At 37.3% G+C, this 26,124-nt stretch overlaps 1 protein-coding gene across 2 annotated transcripts; it reads right to left on the reverse strand.

Annotated features, from left to right (window-relative positions):
• Positions 1-1,267: 1,267 nt before the first annotated feature.
• On the reverse strand, positions 1,268-26,124 carry LOC128239106 (sentrin-specific protease 6-like). Of its 2 annotated transcripts, none has more exons than XM_052955575.1 (23): positions 26,006-26,124; positions 20,680-20,824; positions 18,465-19,606; positions 17,957-18,167; positions 17,482-17,558; positions 16,948-17,080; positions 16,596-16,689; positions 15,981-16,344; positions 14,772-14,995; positions 14,489-14,636; positions 14,005-14,205; positions 13,327-13,520; positions 12,695-12,813; positions 12,221-12,337; positions 11,829-11,954; positions 10,319-10,411; positions 9,915-10,080; positions 6,089-6,266; positions 5,552-5,694; positions 4,646-4,710; positions 3,907-4,037; positions 3,494-3,576; positions 1,268-3,164 (listed from the first exon to the last, which is right to left on the reverse strand). In XM_052955575.1, exons 1-23 carry the CDS (start codon positions 26,019-26,021, stop codon positions 3,015-3,017), a joined length of 4,320 nt encoding a protein of 1,439 aa, XP_052811535.1. In that variant the 5' UTR covers positions 26,022-26,124; the 3' UTR covers positions 1,268-3,014. The 2 variants fall into 2 exon arrangements, with proteins under 2 accessions (XP_052811535.1, XP_052811534.1); XM_052955574.1 differs by having other exon boundaries at positions 5,552-5,697.

Below are 26,124 nucleotides of genomic sequence, written 5' to 3' on the forward strand. Positions count from 1 at the left end.
GGTTCTAATCTGCAAAAACATTAAATGCACTATTTTGGGAGGCGTCTGGAGTACGCATTTGTGGGCAAAGCCTTAGAAATTATATTCATGCAGCATATATTCAAGCTAGCAGGCCTGCTGTTTGTCCACCTTTGACCCCAAATCACTGAAGACTAAGGTTTGAATTTTCCCATGGTCACAAAAAAATATTACACTTCCCAGACAATTCTTTTCACATACGAGTCTAAATTCTGTGTGGAAATCTATGACTGTTGGAAATGTGTATGGAAACAGGAAAAACAAGCAGTTCAAGGATTTTTATGTCATTGAACACGATAAGTTAGGTGGTTTTTCTGTAATGGTCAGAAGTGGTGTGTCTTGTGATGGATCTAAAAACCTGTATGTGCTCCATGATGGTTCTTTAACCAGTGTTTATCGCAACAAAGTCTTAGATGAATTTGTGAGGCCATATGCTGGTGCTATAGGCAACAACTTTGTTTTTATGGATGATAACACTTACCAACACCATGCTCTGGTCATCAATACTCAGCTTGAACGTGAGGATATTGAGCGAATGAACTGACCAGCTCGCTCATCCGTCTTAAACCCAATAGAGCATCGATTGGACATACTCCAGAAACAGATTAGTTCAGAGTTCCCTTCCCAGACACAGGAAGCTTTGTCACAGGTACTTGTTAAGTGGGCACAGACTAGGAAAAAGCCAATCAGGTGTTATTACTACTTCACATCATGGTGATAATGTTAAAAGTCAGTTAAGGACATAACTGAGACAGAATAATATGTATGCCAAGGATCACATAAATATGTATATGTATGGTGCTGCAATAAATCAGGGTAAAACTTTTTACCAAGTATATGAGTTATATCTCTAAAACTGGGAGTAGTTCGCTCCATAACCTCCATAAATGTAAAATCATATTAAAGGACACAGCTCGAAAACGAGAAGGCTGTATTTTATGAAAAGTATGCCGGTCACCACTTTTATCATGGTGCTATTGTGTACCAAGTATCAGTGATATCTCAGTCAGTAGGAGTAGTTTGCTTCGCATACTTGAGCCAATGGATCACCAGCCTGCCCAGCCAACCATACAGTTGCAATGGATCACCATCCTGCCCAGCCAACCATACAGTTGCAATGGATCACCAGCCTGCCCAGCCAACCATACAGTTGCAATGGATCACCAGCCTGCCCAGCCAACCATACAGTTGACTAGGGTGTATACTCTTCAGCTTTGTTTGCGGGGCTGTCATAACCACTAACAACACATAAAAGAGTAACAGACTATATTTCAATGAAATCATTTCGCTGTACAATATCATGTACAATTCATACATTACAAATACTTCTCCACTGAACGATGCCAATGAAACAATGACCACCCAGTACATGATACATGTACATTGTGTTTGATGCTAATCTTTCAACATCTAGATACACACTTGTTACCACAAACTCACATCTGTACATTTAATTCTCATTTATTAATAAAAGTGAATCACTTTCAAAAGAACATTATAACCCCAACTTAAATACATTTAAAAGTAGCTCTAGCTCACTTAAATACAATAACTGACAGGGACTGATGTGTAACATGCTTCTGACATCTGTCACAAAATACAAGGGGGGTAACAATTTATTTACATAACTAACTCTTGCAAAGAGCTACACATTATAATAAAACTTCTACCATTCAAAAAATAATTTTTATCCTCAAACTTTAGCTGAGTGAAAACTTAAATGCCCTGTTAAAATAGGAATTTTTAATAATCCCTTTTAACACATAGGATGTTTTATAGCACATTTCTACTCTGACATCAAAACAAGAGATTCTTTGCTCTCTTTTATTGTGAATAGTTTATAATACATGTACCTGTCTAGTACATTTTAACCCAACTGACTGCATGTACGCTTCTATCAAGCTCATTTATGTATAAGTGTGGCGTAATCACTATTACCATATAGCCACCGCATTGCCTCAATGTTGTATGAAATTTTTCCTTGACACTGTATGAATTATTTCCTTGACACTGTATGAAAACTTTCCATGAAATTGTTTTAATTATTTCCTAAACTGTGTACCGGTATGAATTATTTCATTGACACTGCATAAATGATTTTCTGCCAATTCATGAATGGTTTCCTTGCCAATGTATGAATTATTTCCTTGACACTCAATGAATTATTTTCTGATATTGAATGAATTATTTCCTTGATACTGTTTGGACTATTTCCTTGATACTGTTTGGATTATTTCCTTCCCAATGTATGAATTATTTCTTTGACACTATTAATTATTTCCTTGACACTGTATTATGAATTATTTCCCTTTACACTTTATGAATTATTTCCATGACACTGTATGAATTATTTCCATGACACTGTATGAACACTGAATGAATTATTTCCTTGACACTGTATGAATGATTTGTGAATTAAGACTGATACAAATCAGGGGCTCTTTGCAAGAAAAAAATATCTTCATATGAAAATAGGAGAGATATCTGTCCAGCGCAGAGCCCATAAAATGTTCATCCAACTTCATCACAGCTTTAACAACCTTGTCGGGATATATCATAACATCATGGCCAAACAACAAAAGGTGATGAGTGAAACAACAGAAATAGTGAAGTATTGATATCCATGATTCTCTTCCAACAACACTATGGAAAAATCATGATTTTGGAAAACAGCAAATCTTTTTTGAATTTCAACATAATTATGATTTACTGAAGTCAACATGGAATAAGGAATTTTCCTTTCAAAGTTTAATACAGCCTTGCCCCAAGTCATCAATGCAAACTTTTCATATCTAACTCCCAACTCTTCTTAGAGATGCATCAGAATGTCTGTATATTGTCTGCCTAGTCCACCCTGCTGCAGACCCAACTGTGCCTCTAATTAGGGCCGCCCACACCAATCAATCCACAGGTTTTCACTTGATCCTGAACGGCGCACAAGCCATAAGATAACAATCCATCAATAAATAATCCTGTCTCACACCATCCAACCTGGGTTAGGACTTGTCACCTTCAGCTTTTGTCTCATATTTCGTCTTCAAAGCTATGACAAGATCTTGTAACTCCACCCGTTTGTTGTCTATTTTGGGGCCTCTAAACCAGTCATGAAGACCCTTTAGGGGCGTGTTGTAATCCTGCACTGGGTCCTGCAATATTGGACACAATATTCTGTTTTACTGTTAGTTTCTATTAGATTTTACACACAAAAAGTACAAGCTTAAGCTTAATATTTTTTTAAATGCCACGTAAAGTGTCAGCATTTCTTGCTCAATATTTCTTACAGAGTAAAAGTTGAAATACAATAGAATGGTAAAAAATGTTCATGACTTCAAGCATTTGTAAATATTGCGCTGTATGGACCACAAACAACACATTGTGCAACTCATTCAAAAATTGAGTGATATTTCTACCCTGTTTATAACATGAAGTCAAACATAATGATAATAAGCAAATTAATGATCAATGCCTGTCTTACCTCAAAGAAGCTCTCGACATACTGCAGCATGTAGACTCCGCAATCGCTGAAGTTGTTTTGCTGGGGGACCTTCGGGACACATCCTTTGTGAAAAGGTAAAACAAATATATTCATCAGCATTACTAAGATTGCTGTAATTATCTACTGCCATTGGTACTGCTTTTAATTATTTTAACTGAAATAAGATTTTCCAAGGATATTTATGAAAGAACTCATTTATAACTAGACAAGGCAAAACAAAAACAAGCAATCAAATTTGTTGAACCATTTCTAATTTCTTGAACAGACTCAACTGATTCTAATTTGTTTTGAAATATTGTATAGTATTCAATAACTCTCACCCTGTTAATTAAAGGACAATTGTGCCAATTTGAAATAAAACTTTGATCACTTAAAACAAGGACGGTGCTAACCTTTGAATGCCTGTCTGTTGAGTTCTTTTTCCTTCTTGACCTGGTGTTCCACCATAAGATAATCCTTGAGTGTCTGGACAATACGGGAACGCGATGGCCCAGCCAGTGAGTCAAATATTAACACACACGGTCTGAAACATCGAAACTAATGTTAACAGCAACATTTTAGTACAAAGAAAATATAGTGATAATAAATTAAATTTAAAATTCATGATATTGGGAAATAGTGACTTTTTTAAGTGATATAACTATCATGATTAAATATATTGCCTAACCACTTGAAATGTACCAGCATGATAATTATAAAAAAATTGTATTGATTAAACATAAAATTATTACAATTATCATGATAAAATTTATTGACAAAAAGTTGGAAATATCATTTGATACTATCATGATCAAATTCATTGACGAAGAGTTTGAAATATTATAACTATATGTGCATTGTCAAATCCTACATTATTTGTATTTCAGTGGTACTAACTTTCTCCAATTTTTCAAGCAAAACAATATTTATTGTATATAAGAACATTTAGCATAGACATAAATTACATAAATGATAATTAAGGATTGAGGAGATAGCTTAAAGGTATTATTTATACCTCTCTAAAAACTTGATTTAACTTGTAACACTGACATAAGATACATCATAACTGAACTGCTTGATCTCCCCATATTTTGTCAAAGGAACGTACATGAGATGGCCCCTGTATACACTTTTTTGTGAATGTTCACTTACTGTTTGATTCCTGTGAAAACCTCCTCAGTTCCATCACCTTCCACGTATGGCTTACCACGAATGTTCTAGAAAGATAACAATACAAAATATCAACATCATGTCACTGGACATTTGATATTATTATGACTTGTGTTTCATCTAGTTGAAACAAGTACAATAAACATCACAAAATGGGACAAAACCAGGTTTTCAATGATTGACAGAAGAACTTCAGCTTAAGGCTCTTAATGCAATCCAATGGAATGTCTCCATAAACTCTTCATATATACCAAGTTTGGTCACAATATGCCAACAAAATCTGAGGATATTCAGTTTCAATGTTTTTTCTATTTTTATGAAACAGTGACCTTGACCTTGACAATAGGCATATGCTTTCCCATGAAAGGTCTCTATAAACTCTATTAAAACCTTGACCTTGACCCTAGGGTCCCAGAAAGCATTACCATAAAAATTATCCTCAAACTGTCCCAACTTACCAAGTTTAGTCGCAATATGTCTACTCTAACTTATTATGATATTCATTTTCAACCACTTTTCTATTTTTAGTTACAGGAATCTTAACCCTAGGGGTCGTTTAAGCAATCATATGAAAGGTCCCATAACCTCTTTCTTCATAACAAGTTTGGTCAAAATATTCCTACTCTAATTTAAAATATTCCATTCCAACCGAAATTCATGCCAATCCAATCTGAGCTCAATATTGACGATGATGTTATAATCCTTTGTGGGTTGGTTATACGATGCAATCGTTTTCTCTATAAAAAATACTAGGCTAAATATTTCTATTTATTCTATTATTATATTTCTATATTCTAACTGTAAAATCTTACCAACCTTCAAGTCAAAACTGTTAATTTAAGAGGACAAGATTTCATACAAACAGTAAGTGAATGCAGGTAATCATACCTTGACAGGTCTGAGTGTTAGTTTGGGTGGCTTGTCGGTCTTGTCGGTCTTGTCTGGCTGGCTGGCGGGGGCGGTTGTTTCAGCCTCTCCCTCCTCCTCCTCCTCCTCTCCACTCACAGTCTTCTCCCCTTCTGGCTTCTCTTCTTCTGAAACATTTACAGCACTTGCATCCTAAGAATTCATTCTTCAAATCTTAAAATAATTTTTCTTACCAATGCAACAGATATATAAATATCAATGTACCAATCTATGGTTCCAGAAATACACAACTTTATCCAATACACTCACAAAATTATTCATGTACATATGATTGTACCTAGATGTACAATGTTCAATTTTGTTCACTGCATTAAAAAAGATTTATTTATTAATTAACATCTTCTGTATTACATTTTCACTGTGTCCTATCTATGGTATTAGAGGTTTTAAGTTTTTCTTTAGATTTTTTATGTATTTTTTGCCTGCTTCATATCTGTGGGTGTGTCCTATACACAAGTCATAACACATTTTTACTACTGCAATATAGAAATGACTAACCATTTCCTTGGGATTGGTCTTCCTCCTGCCTGTCTGAATCTGTGCTTGACTGTGTGGGGGTGGGGTCCGGCTGGCCATCCTGACTAGAGGCTGAGTCTGGAGTGACTGTGTCAGATGAGGACACAGTGTTGTCTCCCTCCATGGCCTGTGTTGTGTCTGGCGCAGGCTGACCACCATCCTGAGGGTGAAGTGTTCGGAATCATGAGAATTGCACTAATAAACCTTACTTTGTACATTTAACACGAACACTGTACTATGTAGAGATTAAGGAGATTTTCCCTTGAAGCCTGATTGAAGAATTGAGCGTCATCATTATCAATGCTCAAAATGGTATTGGTGGTGATTTTGAAAGCTAATGATGTAAATATATGTGTTGATGCCAAAAAATATTTTGAGAAAATTCCAGTAATCTGTACACAGCAAGTTGTTCGTGTTTACCATTCAAACTGTGCCGAAAAGGTCTATTAATATAGACTCACCTCTACTAATTGCAAATCTTATACATTGTACAAACAGCAAAAGATTGCAAGTTTTATAGGCAATTATTTAAGTATTCAAGGGTCATAAGTTTGCACTTATTTGGCAAAGCAACACACAAAAACCTAGGTGCACAACTTCAAATGCTGATTAACATTCCTGATAACTCGGGCTAATATACTTAAAGACCCAACTGGGGTATAAAAGGGAGGTAATGGCGGGTGGGTGTTTTCCCCTGTTTTTTTAAAGCATTTCAAATCAGGGAAGCATTTTTCAAAATTTAAACCTTAAATCAAATTTTTACAACCCATAAAAATTTAGGCATGTAGTTTGAAAGTGTGTCCATCAATATGAATACTTATATCATAGTTTTATGTTAAAAAATGGTCTTGATAATAAGAAATGCATATCTTCAATTTCAAAATTTGAATATTGTAGGAGGAGCTAACAAACTGGCTTGATCATATGAACTTCTGTTTGTAAACATGAGCACATGTTAGACAGGTCTATCTAGAATCAGATTTTCAATAATGTAAATGGCATGCAGGGCTCTCAGTAAGTTTTGAAGTATGGTAGGAGGGTTTTCTAGGAAAGTAGAAGGGGGGTCTGGGGGATCTCCCCCAGCGGGGTTTTTGGGGCAGAGCCCCTATTCAGCTGGGTGTCCAGGGGGCCTGCGGCCCCCTGGCCGAAAACGATTTTAAGCATTATGAATTCAGTTAAGGTTAGCTCTCATTAGAACAAAATTCCTGTTTTGAACATCATTTTACATGTGTAAATACCATTGATACAAGTAAACAAAAATAATCCATGGTTCAAAAACGTACATATTTTTATTCAAAAAAGGAAAATTGAATCAAAATAGTCATCTAAAAAAGTCATCTTCTAATCAAAATAGTCATCCACCAGCTCTGAGTCATCAGCCCATGGCAGATCAAATGCCTTGCTATAAACCAGCACTTCATCCCGAACCAGATCCACAATCTCGTCTCGGGTCATAGGTTCTCCATCCTCAGTTTGCACAGAAGCATCATTTAACAATATTGAAATCCTTAACATCAGATGTTAAAATAATTTAGACAGACATTTTGTTACTTGATACCTCAAATCAATAACAAGTGCTCCCCCCCCCCCCCCCCCCCCCCCCTCTCCAAGTCTTTAACCCTTCAAAAAACTGGGAGAGAGTAAGCATCATTCCTGAGTATCAAACAGCTTTAAAGTTTATATATATAACAATCCACATACCTGTATCAGTAAGATGTCAGATAAACTAGCTTAAAGCAGTCATTGTAACAGAAAATTGGGTCTTTCAAAAGAATATCAACTCAGTCGAAAATAATCGTATCCGAAATATATATTGCGCTGTCATTGAGTCGCCATAAATATAACTGGAATATCATTTATATACCTACCTAGAAACAAAGAAAGATTCCATTTTTCTTTGTTTAACATCGTCCTTCCCGTCTTTTTTACTTTTTGACATTTTCGCATTTTAATGTTGTTGTTGTTGTTTTATCGAATATTTAGCTTGTTATCGCCGATGTTCTGGGTTGTACTTTAACGAATTAATATGCCGATATCATCTCATGTTATTTTAAATAAGCGTCTGTCGGATTCAAAGCACTCCAAGTCTTGAAGATGCATATTAGTTCAAATACAAGCGCTTTGAATACCACGATGCAAATCGGCAATCGGGCGCATTTAACAATATAATTGATCGTAATACATCGTTTCAATTCATTTTTTTACTTTTAGACGAAGTATTATTGTTATTTAAGATAAGGGACATTTTAAGAATACAATCATGACATATTACTAATTGAGAAGGCAGCTGTTCATCTGAGAATAGCCGGGTCAAACAGCCATAATTGCCGGGGGATATCCCCGGCCCCCGGCCCTTATTGAGAGCCCTGGGCATGCATATAAACTTACTGAGTTCAGCTGCATTTTTTCTCACAACAGGGACAATAAAATTCCAGTGAATATAACACATTGATATCATTATGGTAATGCCAGCTGTATTTGGGTATTTCGATCAGACCAATTCAAGTACACATCTTGGCGTTATTTCTCTTTGCATTCTGAATACTGTCACATCAACATTGTCCCTTGCATTAGTCTAGCTTTCTGTTTTAAATACTTTTGATTGTTTCATGCATTACTGTGATCTAACATTGGCCAGAACTTTTTATATCTCACTCTGCAAACTGTTCTATTTTGTTCATGTGTTGACTCTACACCGAGCCTTGCCTGTTCATGTGTTGTCACACATAATGAACATAAACACTCTGTATATGTTCCATCTTAAACATCATTTTCATCAGTTTCTCAATTTCCTGTATATAATAATATTATTTTCCAAAATGCTCCTTCTGATGTCAAAGGCAATGTATTCTCAGCTGATGTTTATATTCTAAATTATTATGTAACACATCCTGTTGTTTTGACTGTTCATTCACATCCATTTATTTGTAAATTTTAGCAAAATCCCAATTATTGTGATTGAATAATGCTTCAATGGTTATTTTTTGCTCCTCGTTAAATAAAATTGACAGATCCAACTGCTTATTTTCATCCATATTCAATGTGATGATATCCAAAAGAATGACTGTGAGAGCAATAAAATGGAGCCAAAATCATCCCGCCAGAAATAAACTTTCCTATTGAAATATAATAGGGTAGGTCGCTTATACACAATTTTTTTTTAGAGTAATTATGAAAAATTGTGTCAATATAAATTAACCATTCTTTGAAAATGTTCAAGAACATAGATTGTAGATTTGAGTGTTACGTTTTAAAGCAATAAAAACACTTAATATTAAAATGCAATTTTACTTTAAAAGAAATACCACCCATTCAATATATGAACTGTTCCTATTGGCATGGGTCAGTTGGTCAGGGCTAAAGACTTCACATTTTGGAACATTTCTATGCCAAAGCTGTAAACACTTTCTTATATAATTAATCTGTTAATTGAACCCCTATATATCAATTACCTTACAACATCTGAAAGCATTCCAACAAAGTAGCTACTCACTCAGATATGGGTTATGTTTGTTTACATGCTTGGGCTATAAATACAGGTACTGACCCTAACTGATAAGCCACCCCTCTTCTATAGCTCATTTACATCCGATAGTCTGATCGGATGTTGGGTCTACAAGGTGACATGCATGACTAAATATTGTATACTCTACAGGCTTTTTTTCAGCTAAGTCCAGGGCCAAAATTCTGCATTTACTGGATGCGGCCACACACAAATTCCCAGGCGCACAACTGCAGATGGACAAGGGCAACTTTAAATGCCCCCTCCCCTTAAAGAGTTTGGCATAAAAAAGTGTTTCAGTCGTACCTCATTTTCTTCCTCCATGTCCTCCAAGTTTTCGTCTGTGGGTTGAGGTGGGGTGGGCACATTGGGCAAGTCAAGAGGTGGCGAACCTACAGCACTCGGCACATATCGGTTCTCCACTGGACCCTCCAGACCTGGGAAACAGATGATCGCCAGGAACCAGTGGGCACTGAAAGCATACAGAACAGCAAATGTCAATGCAGTTACACAGTACCCTTTATTTCTTATGCAGCGAAAAGGGTTTGATTTTGTGAGCTGCTGTATGTGAAGTAGTTGTTAATGCAAGATATAAGGTTTTAAGATAACAGGTAGTAAATTTATAATTTAGAAACATTTCTGCAGAAAGCTGGATTTTTTTCTTATCACCACAAAATTAAATAGAACACTTTAGACAGCAAAAAACTTACTGTTCATTTATGGGAATGACTATAAAATCTTTCTTAAACAGGTCCACATGTCTTGTCCAGGTTTTCACACGGGCGTGACGCTTCACTTGAAGTCTGCAACGACAGTATCAAAGCATTAATATGAAAAATAACTGTGACTGATCTGGGAATGCAATAAAATTATTTTCAAAACAAAGAATTAATGTTTAAAATATGCATGACAACAATGATGTATGAATAAATGCCTGCTTTTTTAAACTAATAATTCAATCCTATCAGGCATTTTTCTAGGCATCCTGTGAGTCAGATATTCTGGCCCTTTTCTAGGCATCCTGTGGGTCAGATATACTGGCCTTTTCTAGGCATCCTGTGGGTCAGATATTCTGGCCCTTTTCTAGGCATCCTGAAGGTCAGATATTCTGGCCTTTTCTAGGCATCCTGTGGGTCAGATATTCTGGCCCTTTTCTAGGCATCCTGTGGGTCAGATATACTGGCCTTTTCTAGGCATCCTGTGGGTCAGATATTCTGGCCCTTTTCTAGGCATCCTGAAGGTCAGATATTCTGGCCTTTTCTAGGCATCCTGTGGGTCAGATATTCTGGCCCTTTTCTAGGCATCCTGAAGGTCAGATATTCTGGCCTTTTCTAGGCATCCTGTGGGTCAGATATTCTGGCCCTTTTCTAGGCATCCTGAAGGTCAGATATACTGGCCTTTTTCTAGGCATCCCAGTGTAAGATTTCTGGCCTTTTCTAGGCATCCTGTGGGTCAGATATTCTGGCCTGTTTCTAGGCCTCCTGTGGGTCAGATATTCAAGCCCTTTTCAAGGCATCCTGTGGGTCAGATATTCTAGCCTTTTTCTAGTCATCCTGTGGGTCAGATATTCTGGCCTTTTTCTTGGCATCCTGTGGGTCAGATATTCTGGCCTTTTTCTAGGCATCCTGTGGGTCAGATATTTTGGCCTTTTTCTAGGCATCCTGTGGGTCAGATATTCTGGCCTTTTTCTAGGCATCTCGTAGGTAAGATATTCTGGCCTTTTTCTAGGCAATCCATGGGTCAGATCTTCTGGCCTTTTTCAAGGCAGCCCATGGGTCAGATATTCTGACCTTTTTCTAGGCATCCTATATGTCAGATATTCTGGCCTTTTTCTAAGCATCCTATTGGTCAGATATTCTGACTTTTTTCTAGGCATCCTGTTGGTCAGATATTCTGGCTTTTTTTCATCGCAATCCATGGGTCAGATATTCTAACCTTTTCTATACATCCCATGGGTACGAAATTGTAGACTTTTCATGCATCCCATAGGTCAGATATTATGGCCTTTTCAAGGCATCCAATGGGTCATATATTCTAACTCATTCACAATTGCAAAATTATTTAAATCATACAGAATTCCCTCATTCATTCCTAGAGTTTGCATACTCCATATTTTTATGATAATCTTTTTGGGGGTAAATTGTCAATCCCATAATTCCTAGAAAAGGGTCTGTTAGACATTTCCAAACTTTATAATGCACATATTTAATCAATACATACGAGAGATTTGGATCATCGTCTATTGCTGCTCCCCTGATCCTCTGGGTCAAACGCTTATAAAAGAAGGAGCTGAAGATGTGAGTTCGAGCTCTGTCCTCTGGGGATAATCTCTCGAGTAACAAGTACCTTCAAAGGAACATTCGGACATTAGATAAAATATCACTTTTTTACAAATTACTTACATGGAAATCAACAGTATGTAACAATCCAATCTAAGACTTCTCCATGCATGAAGGTTAATTGCAGTCAAGCAATGATAAAATCCAAACCACCATTACTTTTCAGTTCATTTTAACAACTTACATGTATAATTACATAACAATAATTCATATGACAATTTACATGTACAACTACAGCATACAAAATCAGCTACATTAAGTGAGGTTTCATACTTAAGATAGAAGTCAATGATGACATCGTTAAGGAACTCCCCTTCGTGTAGGCAGTATAAGTCTTCGTTTGTGATTGAGATACCGCCCTTCTCAGGGGGTGGAGGGTACGTCAGCAACCTATAACATGCATTTATTGGTTATAATTTAATTTAATACAATCGCCATATTGTGCTTTATATAATACAGTATACCCTATGAAATCAAACGAAATTTCAGAATACATATTAATTTAATCATAAGATTTACTAACAAACTTCCTTTTTAGTCACAACAAATTTTGTCAGATGTCATTATAACACTTGAGTTATTAACGATTGAGTTTGATATCATAACATTTCATTATCACTATTCTATCATGATTGTTTGATAACTGTAAGCTATTGAGTTTGTGTATGGGCTGGAGGCCTTATATACAATAAACTTTGAATTTTATTAACTCTGAGAAAATACTATTATAAAGAAGATCCTACTAACCTTACTACAGGGCCCACAAATCCAATCTTGGGTGGGGATGGTGATCGACTATTCTCTTCATCAGGTTGACTGTAACCATGATCTGTAACCTGTGCCATACCAATCACTCGCATCTGACCCTGCAGATAACAATAAAGTCAGCTTTTATCATGAAACATCTGAGTAAGGCTTACATAATACATTACAATGATCAGTGATTTTTTTTTGGAATTATTTTTACCGCCTGTGCCTTGCAAATTGGGGAAAAATAGTCGACTTTGAGAAAAATGCAAAATCAGGCCAAAATAGCTAATATAATAGAAAAAATACATGTTTTAACTTGTTATGCATACATTATGCTGTGAAAGAGTAAGTCTTATCAAGATTATATTTCAAAAAATTCATTACTTTTTTATTCATTTATGTAATCTGCATTTAACAAACTGGGAAAAAATGATTAAACTTCGGGAAAAATGGACAGTTTTTTGCAAGGGGAAATTGCACCAAATTTTTTTTACTGGTAATCTACACCATGTCAGCCTGTAAGATAATCTACCTGGCTCCCAAACAAATTCCCCTTAACTTGTTTCCTCTGCAGTATAATACATCAGCACACATTCTCTCCTTTATCCTGCCCCCATTCTCATGTTTACCTGAGGTACAGTTGCTGCATTCTGGAGGGTCTGTTTGAACACATCCTCGGCCTCCTCCTCAGACAGCTCCATAAAGAAGCCCTCGTCACCCTGTTTGCCGTGGGACTTGAACAGCTCCATATAGCGCTGAAACTCTACCTGTGTGTCCACATCAATCTTGTCCAGGAAGATGGTCACCATCTGATGGAACATGTCTGAAAAACAGTAGTACCAGTATGTACAGTATGCACGGCTGTTTCCTCATTCAATCAACATCCTATTTAATTGTGTGATGTAAAGTTTTGGGGAAATATTGAATTCAGAAATTATTGTTTTCATCACATTCAGAGTTCAATATGCAATATTAACATGCATGATTTATAGCAATAGATATTAATAATCAAACAGATTGATATTTCAGACATTTTCCCAAAATGGGCAAAAAAAGCTTGCTCTCAGCTATAAAAAAAAAGCACTGCAGCACCCTTCCAAAAGGATTTTTCTAGCAAAAAAAGATGCATTGAAATACATTCACATTTATAAAACAGGATTTTATTAGTGATCTCATGCTTTTTATTATTTTGCATGATAATCTTTATCTATATTCAACACTATCTGATCAATATGCATGAATATGTGTACAGATGTTTAAACATGCGTTGCACATGTGTCTAGAGGTATGTAACATATATGTCTTACTTTTACTAGTTGGCTCAAAGTAGGGTTCAGGCGGATTCTGGTTAGGGTTTGTCCAGTCAGGAATACCGAGGTCTCTACGAGTGCGAGCACCACAGGCCGCAGTGGTGAGGAGGAAGATCAGACTCGTTTTTTCTGCAAACCTGGCCAGACACTGCTGGATCTCCATAGGGTGAATGGTAAACCGATGGGAACCCTTCACACCTGCAACAACACAAATAGTTTAGAGTCCTAGTCAATAACATGGATGCACTCCCATACCAGATACTATGGCATGGGATACAACATATAGTTTACTTGACCTGACTTGATGCATGTACTGCACTAAATATCTATAAAAGCTCAAAAAAACTTTTTTTTTCGTTAATGGAGATATTTTATACTCCTATATGATTTCTGTACTCTGATTTTTCAAATTTGAAACTATGCTTTTACTTTAAAGTCTATGATAACCATAAAAAAACTCAAGTGTTATCCCGAGCCTTACTCTCAATGAAGAAGTTGAGGCCATTCTTGGAGATGAGGATGGGTTCCACAGGGGAGCCCTTCAGGGACCCAGCCCTTACTGTGCGGGCTTGCAACATGAGCTCTGTGGGCGAAGGAGACTTCTCACGGACCGGCCGCGAACATCCATCCTGTATTGGAATGAAGAAAATGTAAAGTAATCAATGATGTTAGTACATGTATTCCCTGTTTGTATGGATTCTCACTATCTATTTAATAATGGCTATAGAAATTATGGCTATAATTTTATATATCGCTTGACCCACCATAGTTTCCATCTTTCCGACTCTTCCCTTTAGCAAGTCTGGCCTTGTGGATATAGGTATGTTAGGTATGAGAGGTGTATCTGGACTGTCCTGCTGGTCAGCGTGACTGGGTGATCGTGCAGGGTTGAAAACAGGGGTGGCCGGAGCTGACCGCTGCTGCAGAGGTGTGCCCGGACTCTCACTACCACCCATCTCCTCCTCATCTGATGAGATTGTCACAGTCTCTGTAACATGGACACAACTGGACATCAGCAATCAATATTTTTTTAACTTATTTATGATCACATAGCTACATGACAAACTGAATGTTGTTATCCAAGACGTGTACACTTGTAGAAGAGTGCCAAAGGCAGAGCCAACCCCCCGTTTATCCAGGAAAATAGGTCCTTGGCAACTGATCCTGGGGAATAACTTATCAGAATTCTCACAAATATTAGCCAAATCTATGGCACTTACAACACAAATATACACAACTGTGGTTGTTAATAATGCAGTTAATGCAGTGACCGTCTGCTTCAAATCAACAATGTTTAAAATGGCGAGTCTCGTTTGTACAATACAATTAACAATTATTTAAAAGATTTAATTGTGCTTGACAACATTTTTTCTTCACATTTTCTATCACATTTTACGAACTTTCATCATTGAATGTACGAGTTCTCAATGTAAATTCTGATTGGCTGACATTTAGTAGCTCCGCCTCCTGCCGATGTTCCATATTTGGCTCTTCCTAATTATTGGATTTGAAGATCCCGATTATGAATACACAGGTCGTCTGATCATTACACAAATACACAATTAGTTGTCATATGACTTGGACATGGCACATGGGAAGATGAAAGGGCAGTACGGCATATTTTAAGCAGTCAATGGGGGCATGGTGACACCTAGCGGGAACACTATCATCACATATTACGTAATTTGTCTCAATTATGTCAGCGGATTAAGGGCTTCCGATCTTTCATAATGATTTCAATAGTAAAAAGGGCACTAACGGGATAATTGGAGCTACAGCATTTGTGAAAAGGGCTCTACTCAAAAAGGGGGCAGGGCGGTAAGAAAAGGGGCACGGGCGCTGCGCAATTGAAAAATGGGCTAGCTGGAGCACTGTAATGTATGCCAAGTTTCAGTTTCACAGTTACCCCAGAACAGTTAGTTGAAATGTTTATCACCATTTAAAAGATTTTCTACAATCTGCAGGGGACTTACCAGGAGGTCCCTGCAGTCCCCGGCCTCTGCCCCTACCCCTTGGGCCTTTCCCAACCCCACGCCCCAACCGCATGCCACGTCCACCTCGTACAGTATTTACATTTAACACTTGCACATACACTGCATTCTGCTCTCGTATCTTTGTTCTATAAAAATTCTTCTTGTCAAACCCTCCTTGTTCACAAACAATCACTTTATCAATTTTTCGACGCTTTGCGTCCGACTCTTGAGTCCCATTGTTAGATGTCTTTTTGAGGAGAACATATTTTGTAGCACTAGTGAATCTTCTCTTGCAGCTCTCACACTTGTGCTGGTCCTGGCTCTTTGTTCCACACCACTGGCATATCGCCATAGCCGTCGGATCCTGGAACACAAACCATCACAATCAACTCATTACTTACATGTACTTGAACTTTGACTCCAACTATTAAGATTCTCCTCAAAGTAGAATGCTTATAACACTTACTAGCCAGACTTGAATAAGTTACTATAAGTTACTATGTAAATTAATCCACAGTAATGAAACTTGCAGCATATTGTGAAAGTATCTGTTTTAAGTCTCCAGAACAAAATGAAGTTATTTAACAAAAATGTTATTCTATGGAGTCCACGTACATCAGGGACATTAGGAGGATCGACTGGGGCCAACTCCTTGTTTTCAGATACTGCTTCAGTTTTGTTTTCTGGTTCATTGTCAACACTTGGGGTCCTGAAACATGATATAACAAATGTACTGACTCAAATAATAAGATAAAAATAATGATATCGGTTACAAACATGATGTCCGTTACCAAAGAAGCCTACCAAAACTGGTGAAATGGATATGATTTGTGGGTCCCCAGTTCTAAATGATTTTATATTCTTGATTAAAATTACATATTTTTATGTCAAACTAAAATACCCTCAATTTAAACTGTATTTTCCTCATGACGCCAAACAAAAATGTCATGTAAAACAATATACATACACGGGTGGGTTATCTGGTTCCGATGTGGATGTGGGTTTGCCAGGTGTGACTTGGGCGGGCATCAGATTGAGAAGGGAAGTCTTGTTCAACACAGGAGCCCGAGGCTGCTGGAACTGGACCATTGCCTGCACAACTGAAACATACACCGAATAAAGCATGGATTTCAAAAACAACTGAAACATACATGATTATAGTTTGTTAACACCAGTAACTTTTAAGCAGCTTTACTCAGTAAAAACATTGCAAAAGAAGCTTCATAATATTTTTAACAACTGATTGATTTTAACTACACATGTAAAATCCAAAATGAGCAGAAAAAAACTGAGCCTACTATTCCTTTCCTATACCTATATTCTTTGATATAAAAAAACTTTAATTTCACGCCTCATTCGTATATTAATGCAGCTTTAAACATTTCACAACAATCAAAATCTTACAATTATATATACATTATACATTTATGAAAACTCTTGATTCAAACATATTCTGCAGTGCAATTCCCTGTCATTTGCTAAAATATCTACATGTCTATACCTGGCTGAGTCTGTATTGCCGGGAATGCTTGCTGCATCTGTTGTCTAACATCTGCCATGTTCTGGTCTCGAATGATCCTTTTACAGAAACAGAAACCATTATCAGAGCAACAACTTTGCAGCTGCCATTTAAATCATTTGTGATAACCTCTCTGACTGTGTAAGCTCACTAATACTCACAAATAAAGATTCCTCCTAGTTTAATATATTTCATTACCATTGTATCTATGTGTAAATATGATACATTATAAGAGCTGTAATTGGACAACATGCTCGACTATACGCCGCCTTGTCTCGCATGTGCCTGTGAAAAGCAATAAAAAAAGGAAACAAGAAATGCCTCAATGTGACAAAAACATGTTTTCAATGACTGACAGAAGTATTTCAGCCTTTGTTGTGAAACTCGGTTTCAACTCTTTTTTTTTGTTTTATGTAAAAGTGACAATGACCTTGACCCTAGGATTCACTTTTCTTACATTCTTTGTACAGGAGCCATATTCATGCCAGTGGCATTGCCCTGTAGAGGACGCTGGCCAGGTATGCTGACCAATTGAGTCGGCTGCCCTCCAAACTGCTGCCCCCTTCCCCCGGGTCCCTGGCCACGCCCTCGTGCAGCACCTCGGTTACAACCACGCCCTGTCTTGCCCCCTCGCTTCTGTTGACTAGAATCTATGTTTGGATGCTGGACTGGAGCACCAAATGTAGAATATGTCAAACTCAGATTAAAATAAAAATTCATCTATCCATAAATCTGTATGATCATTTAATATACATGTATGAACATTTGTAGATACATGTATAATTGTTTGCCTGAAGTAAGGAAACAAATACACATATAAATCACCAATTGAAAAGAATAATTAACAGTAAATTTGCTTTAATGTAAACATACAAAAAATATAATTTTCACGAAAGATGGATTTATATACATACAATATTTATACAAATATTTGTTTAAAATGTTTTTGTTTACAAACCACTTACTCGATTTATCTGGTTCTTGCATTGGCATGAATTCTCCTTTGGTCCAGATCATTTTCCTGGCGTTACCCTGCCGATCACGAATCATATATGCCTGCCCTTCCTCAAACTGCCCACCGCCCTCCAACACTACATTATTCTTGTCTATCTTGGAAGAGAGGGGACTGGTCAATGTCTGATTCTGATTGGTCGATATTGAAGACACCTGAACTGGGCTTTGCTTAATGTTTGAGGTAGGATGATGCACTTGCTGATTCATGCCCATCGGCTGTAGACTGGGGCTTCTATACAGCATTTTTGAGCTAGTAGTGTTATTTTGTAAAGTGTTTTGTCTGGGTCCTTGCATTATCACAGTTCTGTTCTGATACTGCTGTTGTGGTGTTTGACTGTTTTGATGTAAACTGTCAATAGGTTCCTGAATAGAGATATTCACATTACCTGGGTGGTTATTTTGGTAATTCTGGAGAGCATTTGACACCTGTTGGTGTTTTTGACCATTACCTCCAAAGTCATTCACTTTTAGCACAGGAGGCTGAGGATTTACTTTCTGGGTGTTTTGAACAGTTTGCAAACCTAGCTGCTGAATCTTTTTGTTATTTTCATCAATTTTTCTCTGGTTTTCTATGAACTGGCGGTCCATTTCGTCCTCCTGGTTTATCTTACTGTTATTCACATACTGGAGGCGATTCTGTATCATTAATTGCTGGCCATGAACACTTTGCTGGCTGTTGGCTTGTTGTGGCAGGGCATTTTTCTGTTGGCTCGCAACTGCAACACTAACAAGACTCTGCTGTTGTTGCTGCTGCTGAGACTGTACAGACATTTTCTGGGTCTGTGTGTGCTGTAGAAGAAGACTTCGCAGCTGCTCTTGATGTATTTGCTTCTGGTGGTGGTTGTGCTGCTGCTGCTGTTGTTGACGTATATGTTGTTGTTGCTGAGGGAGAAAATGCTGCTGCTGCTGTTGTTGCTGAAAGCTGTGTTGTTTTTGTTGCTGAATGTGGTGGTACATGTTGGGTTTCGGTTGTTGATGATTGTATACCTGCTGCTGCTGTTGGTGCTGTTGTTGTTGCTGCTGCTGGGGTGAGTGCACTTGACCCTGGCTGACACCTCCAGCAGACTCCTGCCCTAGCTCATTTACGATTTCCCTGTCATACAGAACAAACATGATTGTTACACTAGACATGCACAATGTGACGAAAACCATGTTTTCAATTTGTCCAAAACTTCCACTGCTGAATAGAACTGAACAAACATGTATGTGAACGGTTGTTAAATTAAATATCAAACTGTTTTTATGAATATGAAGCTGATATCAATTTAACGACTTTGTTAAGGTGACAGACAAGCTATTTCATGGTGAAACCTAGTGCTTAGTTATTTTAAAATTCCCCCAATGCAAGGCGATACTGAAGCCAGGACAAGCCTTATTATGAAGATTTTTTACCTTAAACATGACCTACTGACATGGGTTTTCCATATGACTCACCAGCTTCACATGGTATTTATTTCAGGGAAGTGATTGATTTGGCAGCTGAAGTGCTGTAAGCATTTTAGCAAGGGGTTTGGGGGATGCTTTAAACCTCCAATTAGGTGAAGCACCTGCCCATAAGCAAAACTGGCTTTTTTGAGGCTCTTATGAGGGTATCCTGGCTTCAAATTTGAATTGGCATCCCTACATTTGTGTTGTGAAGTTATTTTAAAATCACCCCTATTCATAGCCAAGTTAACTACCCAGACACAAACTGTTTGTGCAAATTATCACATTCTTTAGGTACACTTGTTCAATTAACTTTTCTGCATGTGATCAAAATCCTTCAGGATTATCATTATTGAATGATTTTCCATTGCTGGGTTGTAACTTTGGCATGAAGGGAGGGATTTTAAAATTACTTGGCACATGTGATCACATCATAAAGATGACTCATTATATGAATGACCCACTTGCTCATCGACAATATGCACCAAGCACATGTGCTGAGTAATTTTAAAATCCCTCCCTCCATGCCAAAGTTATAGCCTGGACACAGAAAACCAAAACGCATGGACAGACAGATGGTGCATTTTATTATGGCCACACTTTTTTTTCAACAGATCATGGCAATCAATGTTAGTATGAACACTGCATAATATATAAACTAAAAAGATTTATCTAAAAACTAAAAATATAAGAAAATTGAAGTCATTGCGATATACATAAAAAATATAGCACAAGTCTTACTCTTCAACCAGGGCTTCTGGCACGTTTCCAGTATTGTTTTGGCTTATGAGATGCTGATAGATATTGCTATTGTTCTGCCCTTCAAGGTTAAACTGGCTTGTGTTACTCCAGCCATGGCCTGCTGACTTCTCACTTTCCTCTAATGCTACAAAATAGAAACAAAACACTGATACAGAACTGAATTCAACTTTTTCTACTTATGAAGTCTTAATATCTTACTACAGTACACTCAATGAGTTAGACCCACATTCTGTTTCCCTCCGCGGATTTTCGCTTTCAAGGCCAATACAATAAATTTATCAAATGTTCGCGTTCCTCGGTGTTTGTATTTAGGAACCTCGGAGGGTGATCAGTTGACCGAAGAATTATAAATGCGGCGTTCCTCCGAGAGGTTTACTCCACAAAAATCTGCAGACACTTGATGAGAATCTACGCTAAAAAAAAATTATTAAAAATTTCAACCGATTATGATGGCTACAGTAAATTGCTATTATTCTTTTTTCTCTGTGTTTTTGCTAATGACTGAATATATATCGATTAATACATTTCTCCCGAAAAAGGCTAGGCTACTAATGACACATTTTCGGAAAATCAGGAGATCAAACATGCGTTCAAAGCGCATGGTTGGAGGCCTTCTTGCCTCGTTTTCTGTGGAAAATTCCCTAAAACGTCATAGCTATTTTTAACCACCAATAATAAATAGTATATTCTACATTGTATATATCATGACGTCAGTAGTCATGGTTCAGAATCTTGTAAAATGTTGGCTGTTTTAGGATGCAATACAATAAGAGACATTCTGACAATACATCAATCAGGGTTTCCGCCAGCCCTTTATGGCTTGTCGGGCCCGACGCGCCTTCCGCTGGCAAGGCTAATTACCGACACGCGTTAATTATGCCCACATGCTTTAATCCACGTAGCGACAATCCTTATCAAAACAATCATCAGTTTTGACAATACACAGTTATGTTGCGATTACAACGGTTGCAACGGTTGACTTGACAGCCAGAAGGCGTGTCGGGACTATTACGGCATTTGTATCAGCCATTCAGGATTGACAACAGCATGAAGGCGTGTCGGTGAGGATCGACGGTGCAATTAACGAAACTCCTCCTATTCTTTATCAAAATGGGAATGTGTGAAAAACACCACTGTCGTAATTGCGACCTTCATCCCTATAATCATCTATGAACGCAAAGTAAACAATAAGTGTTAATTGATTTCAGTAACATAAATCATGTGTCGTTTTATTTTGTTTCTTAATCCCAAGTCCGTTTGCTAACCAATTATTAAATTGCAATTGAGAACCGTGTTAAGATATCTGTGTTATTATAAACAAGGGTTATGCTAGGTCGTCGTATGTAATTGAGTCGCGTTCCCGTCTTTAGTTTAGTGTAAAGTTATATTTTGTGTTGCTTATTATTAAACTTTGATTATTTTATCGTTCTTTTAATTTATTTAGAAAAAAGATAAATAAATCTGAAAATACTCATTACATTCCCTTTAAGTTATTATTTAGCCGACCCGGCTTTAAAAATATTAGCTGTTGCAACTTTAAATACGAATACACCCACGTGCAGTCGCTTTGCTCCAGGCTCTTTTGTGTTCCAGCATGCAGCGTGCTTTACACGTTTTGCTGTGACGTCAACGGTGTCAATATAAATAATACCCCCACTAAACGAAACATGAGTCGATCGATATCGTCGATATTGTATTGTCGGAAAACTTGAGAAATACCAATAATTAATGATATGATTAATAACCCTCCCCTTCCGACATGCCTTACGAAATTCCTGCATCAATTATTTAATGTTTATTATTAACAAGTCAAGACAATATCCAATTGGCATTTACTGATACAAATTAAACGCTGGTAAGAAACTTCTACAATTAAGAAATTACATAACCATAAAAACAAATAACATCTGAACAAGAAACAATTATTTCTTGCTTATCTGATAAGACGCGGAGTTCCGCCGCGGGGTCATAAAATCGGACAATTTCGTTCATATCAAACTCCACTGTAAACCAGCCACTTGGAGGAACTCTGGGGGATTTTAATGAGGGAAACAGTTTTACCCTCGGAGAAAATCTGCAATCATTGAATTCCCTGCATAGTGATCGAGAAAAGTGGGTCTTACTTGTTGACTGTACTTTACTCCACCTAACACTATTAACAGTGTGCATGCAGCTCATTATGTGTATTGGGAAATAAAATGACCCACTTTGACAACCAAGTTCTTTCGTTCGGTAAAGATTGAGAAATCCACTTGCAATATTTTGCAAACTTAAGCGAAAGTCAATGTCAATTGCAAAATCATGCGAAACAATTTCAAATTCAAATCCTGAATTATGGACATATTGTCAAAAGGTATATCATGTATTGATAATATCATATATACCAAAACCAGGGGTTTCAATAAGACCCAAAATCAGGAATTTTTTAAAATTCCATGTCTGATTTTCAGGAATTTTCATAGAATTTGTAGGTAAAGAAGCACATTTGATGCACAACTCAAAATGTTTGTTTTCATGTTTATTGTTTATATTCAACCATAACAAGAGTCTAGTATAGGGGCGCATGAGGATGCGAGTGGGAGGGGTCCATCCCTGTCACAAGGGGGGGGGGGGGGGGGGGGGGGGGGTCCTCATAGAATGTTTTGTTTTCATACTCAATTTAAACCATTTTCCATGATTTTCAGACTTGTACAAAATGTTGTTGCTTTTTCACAAATTTTAAAAGGGTGTGTTTAAATATCAAAATTAAAATTTGTCTTTTTGTCTGTGGTAATATGACTACTTGTCTGGATTCTTCTTTAGTGCAATGTCTCATTTTTCTCCCAAAATTCATGTAAAATAAAACAAAAACAGACAGTTAAGCATTTGAAACAATTATACCGGCTTAAATACACAAAAAAATATGTAGGGGATGAATTTTATTTGGTATGAAAGGGATTGGGTTTGAATGTTACATTCAGGCTGGCTTTTTATACAATTGTCTTTGGTAAAGTTATGCTTGATGTTTTAGAATAAAATGACAATAAAAATCACTGCCCTTGCTTAAAGAAACACCTATACAGCATAGAACATTGATCAAATAACTGGCGGTTTCGACAAAATAGCGGTGTCGGCAAATTTTGACAAGATCGTAGACATGATAGATAAACGTGACATAAGCATCAAAATATCTTTTGGGGGTTACAAAGAAATGTTGATCATGAATATTTTACAAAAACACTTTCAAAACATTTAGTGATAAAGTGATGACGTATTTGATTGAGTTAGTGCCAGCTTTCCTATGTCTAAAATTCGACAGTGACCGTCTGCTTCAAGTCAACAATATTTAAAATAGCGAGTCTCGTCTGTACAATACAATTATTTTACAAGGTTTAATAGTGTTTGACAACATTTTTCAACATCCCTTTGCATTTTCTATAGCATTTTACAAACTTTTATCTTTGAATGAACAAGTTCTCATTGTATATTCTGATTGGCTGATATTCAATAGCTCCGCCTCCTGGCGATGTTTCACTAATTGGCTCTTCCTAATTATCGGATAAGAAGATGGCTGTTTATGAATACACAGGTCGTCTGCTCATTACAAACAATAAGCTGTCATAAATTATGACATGTACAAGGCATATGGAAAGATGAAAGGGCAGTACGGCATATTTTACAGGGCTCGAATTAAGCACTCGCAAAATGCGAACCAAAATTGAAAAATGCGAATTTAAAGACACTCGCAAATATTTGCGAGTTCAAAATTTGCAGAACATATGCAATCCTCGAAAAAGTTATGAACATAATCGGAGATCAGTTCCTGCACAACAGATATAAAACTTATTTTAGAAATGCCTACTTTCGTTTTCCAATAATCACACAGAAATTGATGATGTAGATTAACGTTATGTGCACAGACAGGTACTTGTTAATATGTGGCAGGTACTCGTAACTATGTATATTTCTAGACTGGTCTTTTGCTTTCATCTTAGGCGGCGGTATTTAGCGATAATCATATCGAGACACAGCCTGTATAATGACTACAAGCAAAAAGATAAGTTTTTTTTACGCGTGTTGATTTTAAAATCGCTGATGGCAATGATCGATCAGTTCCAAAAGAAGCAGCCAAAACGAAATAATATGTTCGTTAAAACTGTTTCGATGTGGAAGAGGGAGTTGAATATTAAACTGACCCTCAACACAGATGACGAAAGGAATGTTTTCAAAATATTTTGCACAGACCAATATTGGCCTGATCAGACTTCCTCAGTACGTACTGTCAGTGTATCATATATGATGATATTCATTTAAGAATACACTATACCTGAAACCATTGTTTTCCACACAATATACTGGTATCCTTTTTCCTAGCAAACACAAAGGTTTGCCTTAAAAATGCGAGTGAGTGGCTGGTTTTGCGAGTTGAAAATTTAAGTACTCGCAAAAATTTGCGAGTGTCAAAAATTGTTAAATTCAAACCCTGAATTTTAAGCAGTCAATGGTGCACAGCATATGAAAAAGTCTGGTCTCATTAAAAGAGCGTACAAGGCTATTAAAAGGAATTTTCAAAATGCCCTAGGTCAAATTCTGGGACATTTTTGGCGATTTTCCGGACGTATAAAACGTCTACGTCCGCTTATTGAAACCCCTGCAAAACATGGTGAACCAGTATGTACTTTCTTTAGACCTTGCGATCAAGGATAACCCGTGAAAGTGCAAGCACTTATTTCCAACGGGGTCCTTTGTTTTTGCTGAAGGGACAGCACGCTGAAGAGACAGTGGTGGGATACAAGGAAGTCCGGGTTCGAGACCCTTTTTCGAAGAGACCCCTTGGTTCTTTTACGTGCTCGGTGCAAAGCACTGATACACGGGGTACAACTTTCCTGGGTTAAACCAGTACTGAGTACACCAGTTTTCCAAGCACTACCCTTTAAATGCCAAGCGCCAGGCAAGGGAGCTACTTGTACCAACTTTTAACGTCTTTTGGTATGACGCGGCCAGGGATCGAACCCACGACCTCCCGCTCCGTAGGCGGACGCTTATCCACTAGGCCACGGAGACGGTTTCAACCAGGACTCTTCACATTTTGTGATCAAACTTGCAGCTTCACACAATAAATTGGACACAGCAGAAAAAAACATTCAAGGTCTGATTTAACCCGATACATACCAAAAAAGACTGGTGATGTATACGATTGGCACATACATAAGAAACCAGATAAACAAGAACAAGGACAGCATCCACTAAGTTCATGCTGAACCCATATTTTGCAACCATGTTAATTATGTCAAACTAAACAATACAATACATAGAAAGTTAATACCTGGAACCAAAGACATGTTACAGGTTGAAAATGGCTTTTCGTATCACTAAAAAAGAGCGCTAGAAAGCTTTTTTCCTCGAAGCTCTTTGGTCAGCCATTTTTCGCGAGCCAACTTTTTC

This window comes from Mya arenaria, chromosome 6 (genome assembly GCF_026914265.1).
Source record: "Mya arenaria isolate MELC-2E11 chromosome 6, ASM2691426v1".
In the NCBI taxonomy this organism is placed as follows: Eukaryota; Metazoa; Mollusca; class Bivalvia; order Myida; family Myidae; genus Mya; species Mya arenaria.

Bases quoted from the DNA above. Each gene is read 5' to 3' on its own strand.
- LOC128239106 (XM_052955574.1), bottom strand. The intron at 16,345-16,595 runs GTACGTGGACTC...TTTGTGTTCCAG, and splicing joins ATCCTCCTAATGTCCCTGAT to GATCCGACGGCTATGGCGAT. The intron at 10,081-10,318 runs GTAAGTTTTTTG...GTATGCTTTCAG, and splicing joins GTCATTCCCATAAATGAACA to TGCCCACTGGTTCCTGGCGA.